The sequence below is a fragment of the Amphiprion ocellaris genome, chromosome 20 (assembly GCF_022539595.1).
Source record: "Amphiprion ocellaris isolate individual 3 ecotype Okinawa chromosome 20, ASM2253959v1, whole genome shotgun sequence".
Lineage (NCBI taxonomy): Eukaryota > Metazoa > Chordata > Actinopteri > Pomacentridae > Amphiprion > Amphiprion ocellaris.
This window is the reverse complement of record NC_072785.1, coordinates 30,754,705-30,763,677: the sequence shown is the minus strand read 5'-3', so window position 1 is coordinate 30,763,677 and position 8,973 is coordinate 30,754,705. Positions and strand designations below refer to the sequence as shown.

At 41.1% G+C, this 8,973-nt stretch overlaps 1 protein-coding gene across 2 annotated transcripts; it reads right to left on the bottom strand.

The window, feature by feature from the left end:
• Positions 1-1,248: 1,248 nt before the first annotated feature.
• On the bottom strand, positions 1,249-8,624 carry LOC111585863 (zinc finger protein OZF-like). 2 transcript variants are annotated; one of them, XM_055006130.1, is made up of 5 exons: positions 8,347-8,624; positions 6,312-6,413; positions 3,259-4,458; positions 2,207-2,449; positions 1,249-2,020 (listed from the first exon to the last, which is right to left on the bottom strand). In XM_055006130.1, exons 2-5 carry the CDS (start codon positions 6,327-6,329, stop codon positions 2,018-2,020), a joined length of 1,464 nt encoding a protein of 487 aa, XP_054862105.1. In that variant the 5' UTR covers positions 6,330-6,413; positions 8,347-8,624; the 3' UTR covers positions 1,249-2,017. The 2 variants fall into 2 exon arrangements, with proteins under 2 accessions (XP_054862105.1, XP_035797507.2); XM_035941614.2 differs by having other exon boundaries at positions 2,275-2,449; positions 8,347-8,623.
• Positions 8,625-8,973: the final 349 nt, after the last annotated feature.

Sequence of the window (8,973 nt, the reverse complement as noted above, 5' to 3'; positions counted from 1 at the left end):
TTCAGGAAGGGCATCCACTGTCTGGAACTGATGTCCATTGTTGTAAATTTCCCTTGCCATCCATCCCCAAATGTTCTCAATTGGATTTAGATCAGGGGAACATGCAGGAACATGCTCCTGAAGTCCATGATGATCTCCTTTGTCTTTGAGGTGTTTAGTGACAGGTTATTTACTGAACACCAGGTTATGAGTTTCTGGACCTCCTCTCTGTAGGCTGTCTCGTCACCTTTTGAGATCAGACCGACCACTGTGGTGTCGTCAGCAAATTTGACGATGATGTTGTTTCTATGAGCCGGTCTGCAGTCATAGGTGTAGAGACAGTACAGGAGGAGGCTCAGCACAAAGCCCTGTGGTGTACCGGTACTCGGTGTGCGGGTGGAGGAAAGGTGGAGACCAAGTCTCACAGACTGGGTTCTGTTGGTTAAGAAGTCCTTAATCCAGCTGCATGTGAGAGACGGGAGGCCCAGGGTGTCCACTTTGTTTATCAGGATGTCTGGTATGATTTAAACTGGAACCAGTTCAGACATCTGCAACTTTATTAACATCATTAAAACTGTACAACTATTAGCATGAAACATTCACACTGAAGGTTGTTGCTGCTTAATGTAGTGACAGACAGAGATCATTTCATGCTTCTATCATCTGATGAAGTATGAATTAATATGCTTGCTGTAGTTTATCATCATCATCTGGAACTGGACTGATAAAAATCTGGCTATGACTGAATTAAACAAATCAGCAAACAGGCTTAGTTGATTTCACAGCAACTGTCACTATAGAAAAGAGGCCGTCTCCACTAATTAAATGAAAACAGTAGAAATGTTTAGAACGTGAAACAAATAAAACTTTTTAAAACAAACATCTATTTGTTTTAGAACATTGAACTAATAAAACGAGTTCTCATGTCTTGATCGTCTTCCATCATAGCGATAAATGCTGCTAATTCTTTTGGAACCAACTCAGCAACAAACACAAACACTGGAACCCGACAGGAAGCAGGCAGCCATGAGAGTTCAGCCTCCAACTCTGCAGACAATAAACTGGACTCCAAGAGATCATTTCTGCTCCATCATCTCTGACTAGCCTGAAATCTACAATTCAATGAATTATTCATATTTCTAAAATAAAAACACACTGATGTATTGAGATGTTTCTGTGTTTAAAATACTTAAATATATTTAATGCAGAAGACAACTAGCGATATTGTCTGAAACACATGTAGCTTCATTTCACAATAATACAAAAGAAACACATAAAATATTTTTAATATTAAAATGAAAAAGAAACTGACAGAGCAGATGTGACAAGTTGTACAATATTGTAGATTCTGAATTAATTTCAAGATAAGAAATAGCAGAAAAAAATTCCAGGTGTTTATCTTTAATGGTTCCTGAGATGTTGTTGTTCAAACAGCTTCAAAGTTAAATGTGCAAAAAACCTGCTGAAAGTGGACCAAAGGACAGTTGTTTTATGTTAAATGCTGAGGAAAGCATTTGATATATTGAGCTAAAACTTTATAGATACCAGTTAAAATATCCAAAGTTTATGGTAAAAAGAACCAGTGAAGGTGGATTTAAATAAAACAGCAGAAGTAAAATGCAATGAATATTCATTTAAAACAATCAAACAAGACAAAATTTAACAGTATATAAGCTACCGATTCATTTAAAAAAAAAAAAAAAAAAAAAAGTTCATGTTGTTGAAGCTCAAACCAGGATTTTCAGTCTGCTCACTACAGCAGCAAAGTATAAAGAGAAAGTCAAACCAAAGAACCTTCTTCAGTTTTCTTCAGAGTCTCCACATGTCTTCTAGTGAACTCTAGTCCTGATTTAATGTGAACTTTTTCCAACAGAGTCTTTCTCTTTGTCTCCATAAAGCTTTGACTGGTGAAGAACAGACAACAGTTGTTGGATGAACAGTCTCTAACATCTCAGCTGCTGAAGCAGGAACTCCTTCAGAGGAGTCATAGGTGTCTTGGTGGCCTCCCTCACTGATTTCTTCTTGGGTCACTCCTGATTTACTGTTTAAAAGCAATAAAAGTTAATAAACCTCTGAGGGGTGAATATTCATTATAGGCACTGTACTGACTGATTTTTTCTTTTTGTATTGTAGGAGAAATTAAGGAAACCTCATCTGGAAACAAAAATAGAGAGATGATGATGGCTAATCAAGTGCAACATTAACAACACTAAACAAGAGATTAGACCTGAATTCTGTGGAGCCTGATCTCAAGGACTTTAAGTTTGTGGGAGACTTCATGAACTTTCACTGAACCTGGCATGGAGAAATCTTCTTGGCAGAGGTTCAGTTTGTGTCCAGTGTGCATCTGCTGGTGTCGTTGTAGGGTTCCTTGTTGGTTGGATGTTGGTCCAGACTGGTCACAACAGCACTGTTCACCATTGGCAGAGTGCTGACAAGTCTGAGAGTTTTGTCCATCTGTGCTGCTCTGCTTGGAAAACAAAACACACAAACACAGAGAAAGTCAAGGTTTCCTGCAGCTTTGAAGAAGTGATGCCTTGCCTGAAATAGAGAACATCTCTAATGGCATCGGAGGACACTTTAACCTGTTGTGATTTAACATTCAGTTGTCTGAGCTTTCAGGAAGATTAACACTCATAGAAAGAGGAGGGCTGCAGGAATCTAAACTAGGGACATCCCAAAAAGCACTGTTGGCTCACGATCCAAGGTGAGTATTTAATATTTAGCATCTGTTGATATCATATCATTCAATCAAACACACATCAGCCATTGTAGATGAGCTGCAGTATCTGGGTTGCACCACAAGGTGGAGCTTCTTACCAGACCCTCAGGACGGTTTTGTGTTGGAAAACACAAAGTATTGTAGAAGCGGTACTAGTCAAGGAGCATCGTGACAGAGATTTATGTGAGGTTCAATGACATGTTGCCAGCAAGCAACTCAGAAGTTAAGCTGGGTTTATATTGGACAAACATCCAACATCCCAGTAGAATATTTAACACTGATGTGATGTCTTTTCACCTTTATGTGTTCAGAACAAGTTTGTGCTGATGCTGATCAAGTCAGAATTCCTAATCTTTCCGACATCCCCAGATTAACCTGGAATAAATTTCTTTGTCAAAACAAGTACAGGTTAGACTGAACAACAGCTGATGATGTGTTAACAGAATTCAACTGACCACAATTGTTCAAAACAGTTTGACATTAAATTTCACAGCAATATCTACAATGTCTAATAAAGAATTGTGTGTACACTGTTGTTGATACCAGCCTTTACATACCTCACTGTGACGTTGATTCAGTGTTCTCTTTCTGGTGTGGATCTGTTGGTGTCGTTTCAGGGAACCCCAAGTTCTAAAAGTCTGATTACACACATCACATCTGTATGGTCTCTCTCCAGTGTGGACACTTTGGTGAGCTTTGAGACTACAAATGTAGTTGAAGCCTGTTCCACACTGGTCACAGTGGTATGGTTTCACCCCAGTGTGGGTAACTTCATGGGCTTTTAACTGTGCGAACTGGACAAATGGTTTGCCACAGTGATCACATATGTACACATTAAGTCCAGTGTGGATGCGTTGGTGAGATTTTAGGTTCTGTTGGTGCTTGAAAGTTTTGTCACAGGAGTCACAGTGGTACAGTTTTCTACCAGAGTGGGGACATTGATGGATCAATAACTGTTCATTTCGATTAAAGGTTTTCACACACTGATCACAGCTGAATGGTTCACCTCCGCTGTGGACAAGTTGATGGACTTTTAAATGATGCATCTGAGTAAAAGTCTTCCCACACTGATCACAGATGAAAGGTTTAACTCCACTATGAATGAGTTGGTGCCTTGTTAATGTGCTCTTGCAAGAAAATGTCTTATCACACTGATCACAACTGAATCGTCTAACTCCACTGTGAATGAGTTGATGGGTTTTTAGGTTGCCTATCTGAGTAAAACTCTTCCCACACTGATCGCAGCGGAAACGTCTAACTCTACTGTGAATAAGTTGGTGTCTTGTTAAACTATTCTTGTAAGTAAAAGTCTTCCCACACTGATCACAACTGAATGGTCTAACTCCACTATGGATGAGTCTATGTCTTGTTAGGTCACCAATCTGAGTAAAAGCCTTCCCACACTGATCACATCTGAATGGTTTAACTCCACTATGAATGAGTTGATGGCATTTTAAATGATGCACCAGAGTAAAAGTCTTCCCACACTGATCACAGCTGAATGGTCTAACTCCACTGTGGATGAGTTGGTGTCTTGTTAACTTACTCTTGTCAGAAAAAGTTTTCTCACACTGATCACAACTGAATGGTTTCTCCATAGCGTGAACACGATTGTGATTTCTTAGCTTTTTTGCTGTGATAAAAGTCTTGTCACATTGCTCACAACTGAGCGATTCATATCTAATTGTTGTCATTGGGAAAGTGTCGTTATGGTCCTCAGAGATCCGAAGTCTGATTCCATTGCCGTTTCCACGTTTCTGTAGTGACAAAGACACAAACAGAGGCAGTGATTGAAATGGGATTGTGAAAAGATGTGACCTAAAAGTCTCAATTACATGTAGTTGGACATGAGGTTGAAACATAATCAAGAATCTGCAGACATGTTAGCAGCTCTGTGATTAGAAACAGAAATGTGACGACATGCCAACACACTCACAATGTCAACAACAAATTTATACTGGTCAATAGTTTTCAAAGTTTTGCATTGCAGTGGTAGAGTATTATGACCGTAACATTTGTCAAACCCCATGAAACACAAAGTAAAGCTGGGACTGATGAGACTGTACTACCAGAATCTACTGGTCCCCAGACATGTTGTTAAGCTCAATTAATGAATACATTTCCAATATCTAAAACATACAACACCAATGACCTGAGTCGGGTCGTGCTGGCAGCAGGGTCATTCCAGATGTCCCTTTCACCACCAACACTTTGCAGTACCTACTGGGGGATCAGATGTTGATACCAGGACAGATGAGATATGAAATTCTGCCACTGAATTCTGAATCTGCCACAGGGTTGACTCCCATCTAGACATGGCAAAAAAAAATAAAAAATTTTGAAAATGGGCCCATAAGGAATCCTGATCAGACACCCAACTGCATGGCCTCCTTTGATACAATGTAGCAACGACCCAAAGGCCAGCTCCTGCCGGATATCCAAGCTCCTCGTCCTGTCTCTGAGGGTGAACTGAGCCTCTCTATAGGCAAAATTCATTTTGGCTGGTTAAATCTGTGATGTCATTTTCTCGGACACTACCCTGACGCCATAACCATAGAAGGTTGCGAAAAAGACGGACGAGGAAATTGAGAGCGTCGCCGTCCAGCTCAGTTTACTGTCATTGAAATAATCCGGTACAATACCTGCATTACTGCATCTCCTCTCTGTCTCATGTGGTGTTTTTTGATCACTCAAGAACAAGCCCTTGAGAGACTTAATCTCCTTCACTTTCAAAGAAAATTCACCCCAATCCAGAGGGAACATTCCACTGGTACTGGGAAGAGAACCATGGCCTCAGGTTCACAGGTGGGAACTTTCATCCTGGCTGCTTCATGCTCGGCTGCTCAACCTCCAGTGCATGTGAGACATTGCATTCTAAAGAAGCCAACAAATCCATGTCATCTGCAAAAAGCAGAGATGTGACTCCAAACCAGACACCCTCTTCACCACATTGATGCATTCAGATTCTGTCTAAGAATATCATAAACATGATGGGAGACGAAGGAAAACTTTGGCAGAGTTCAACACCCACTAGAAAGGAGTTTGATTTAGTTCTGATACCAACACAGCTCTCACTTTGGTTCCATAAAGACTGGATGGCTTGTAGCAAAGACTCAGCTACCCCATGCTCACAGGGTAGACCGAAAAGAGAAATATCAGGAAAACATGGAACGAGACCATCTCCAAGTCCACAAAACACGTCAACTGGATGGTCACAACCTCCGCTGCAGCTCCCAAGCGTAAAAAGCTGGTCCACTGTTCCAAGTCCAGGACAGATTTGGCCTCTTGCATCTGAGGGCTGCAAGAATAGGTTAAAGCCTCCATTCCAGCATCCAGCAAAAAAAATCCTAGGGAGAACCAGCAGTATGTTAGCATAATAAGTGAAGGTCATCCTTTGATCCTCCTCTTTGAAGATGGGAACTACCACCCCGGTGATCCACTCTATAGGGAAAGTCCACGGTCTTCATTCCACACTGAAGAGACATGCCTGTCTTGACAGTCCAAACACTGTCCAGAGCCATCAGCACCAGAGTGCATCTAACCAACTGGAGCAACTTCAGACATTGTAAATAATAAATTATTGATAATATTACAGTGATATGTTTCTCACTTCTTGTGAAGAATCCATGTTTCCTCCGTTGTTGAGCTCAGACAAAAAGTCTGACAACGTTCCTCTGCTCCTCCGTCAGACTCTCCTCCTCCTGCCAATCACCTGTCACATCAAACACATCTTAATTAGGATACCACTCTATACGCAAGTGTCAAAGTGTCCTAGATGTCATCAGCCAACACAGACGACAGATTTCAACTCAATGCAATTTCACCTCAAACTGATACAAATGAACTTAAACTGATAAATTAGGACCATAGACAGAAAACAGGCATGAAAAAGAGAATAAAGAGAATATAAAGATGCTACTGCAGCTGATTCAAGACAGGAATGCTGGTAGAAAACTGTTCATGCTGGAAGTTAGTGAATGTATTTTACTGCTCAGTGACCCTCAATAAAGCCACTTATTTCTAATGTGACAGCTGTACATCAGAGCTCTGAAACTTGAAACTTCATTTATTTACACCTGATATTCAACAAGAGCATTGAGGTCTGTTACTGTCCCATAATGAAGGAGACGTGGAAATCTATTTTCTTTCTTGGACCAAATAAAAGTGGAATTAATGTTCCTGACTGAATATTCTCTCAGATAAATACCAACAGAATAATCCATTTTCTAATCTGTCTTCTACCAACTGCAGTACCAGCAGTGGAAACGGGGGCTTTGTAGACAACACAACAGCCAAACTCCTTCGGGAGGTTGGAGTCAGGGGACGGGCTCACAGAAAAGCCATCAAAGAGCTGGGCAACACCGCCAAGAGGACGAGCCATTGGCTACGGCTGAAGAGGAGTGACATCACCTGGGCTGCTAAGATGAACACACCCAGGCTTGATCACACCGTGGTGGGCCTGCCTCAGCAGAGGGTGTATTGTGATAATTGGTCGAAACACCCCATGATGCTGAGATACATAACTGACGATGTGTCCTGCTGGTAAAGCCTTACAGCAGCCATCAAGAATTCCTGAATTAGAAGTGGTGCAAACACCAGGGATTGCAACATCTAGTCCTTGAAGCAAACCTTGAAGTTTGGAGCGATCCAGTGACTGCTGCCAAAGAGCAGCTGACAATCAGGGAAAACCAGATGACGCCTGGACAGACTGCTGACAGGTGGGAATAGACCCCAACGTGGCTAGTGTGGGTTCGTGAGCCACACAAGCAGGATCCAGTGCTGGATAGTGTTCCTGGATCCACCCATCATTGTAATGAAAACCTCAGGGAAGGAAATACCCCCAGGGTCTGCGAGAACGGGGGCGCAAGATGACCCATCACAAACAGATTTTACTGTGACAGACCATAGAACGGTTGTTGACAATGAACAGAACAAAGAGCACCGCAACAGATGGACCATCAACGCTGACCGGACAAGAGCTGCAGAACTGCATCTGTGGCTGAGCAACTTTGAAAAGTTGTAGGACATGAAGTTAAACATTCGTAGATAATCTGATTCAAGCAGAACAAATACAGAATCCGAGATTATTTGATACACTTGTCTCAAATTGAAGTTTATGATTCAATGACATGATAAGAAATATCTGAAAATTTCAGGCTTTAAATCTTAAATAGTTCCTCAGATTTTCTTGTTCAAACAGCCTCAAATTTAAATGTGAGCAAAAAACCTACTGATTTAAGTGTTAACTTGTTTAAGAATGAGACAATTTGTCCATTTTAATTTCCCTGCAGGATTATTAGAGGAAGATGTGGTGGAAAAATCCATCTACATGTTTTATTCATCTCTTCAATTACTATGGGCATTCATTTATTAGTAGAATGTAGCAGAACTACATGTAGTAGATAAATTGCACTCCTTAGTTTAGGAGAACCACCTCAGTTCACTGAGAAAATGATCATTTTAGATTAAATCTCAAAGAGGCTTTAATGGAAATGAAGCTGATCAGTCTGTGAGCTCAAAGTCTTTAGTTCTGATTGAACTGACCTCAGTTCACACACAAAGAAAAACACCAAACCGTCAATTGCTTGGAAAGATTTCACGAAGCTGTGTCTGAAAATGTAGAAAGGTTGTGAGTGTGAACCTACCAGAAGATGTGTGAGAAGTTCACGTCCCTCCAGATGCCGGAGAAGACCTCGAAGCGGACGGACTGTGTTTGCTGGAAGCGGCTCAGCAGCAGCTCGCAGTCCGTCTTCACCTGTTTCCTGCACAAATCCACGTCGCTGCTGCTCAAACTCAACCTCACAGACTTTAAGCTGCTTCTGTCGACGGACACATGTTCGACTCTTCACCAGGTTCAACAGGAAACGGCTCCCGGAGAGGAAACTAACGGCTCCGGTACAACCGGAGAGGATTCAGTACGTCATCAGCAGTCGACGTCTCTTGCTCGAAATGAGTCGCACATGCGCAGAAACGATCACTGCACAACATCAACAAAGTTGACTGGCCTGAAATCTACGGTACAATGAAATATTAATATTTCTAAAATAAAAACACACTGATGTATTGAGACGTTTCTGTGTTTAAAATAATTCAATAAATTTAATAAATACACGGAAACCGAGTGTCTGCAGGTTTTGTCAATCATGCAAATTTGAGGCTGTTTGAACAACAATATCTCAGGAACTATTAAAGATAAAAACCTGAAACTTTCATTCTTTTTTCTCATCACGTCATTGATTCAGAATCTACATTACTGGACAAGAAGAACTAAG

What these genes read in the sequence shown, in the direction of transcription:
- LOC111585863 (XM_055006130.1), bottom strand. An exon ending in TGAATCAACGTCACAGTGAG is followed by an intron (nt 2,450 to 3,258) that starts GTATGTAAAGGC and finishes TTGTTTTCCAAG; the next exon opens with CAGAGCAGCACAGATGGACA.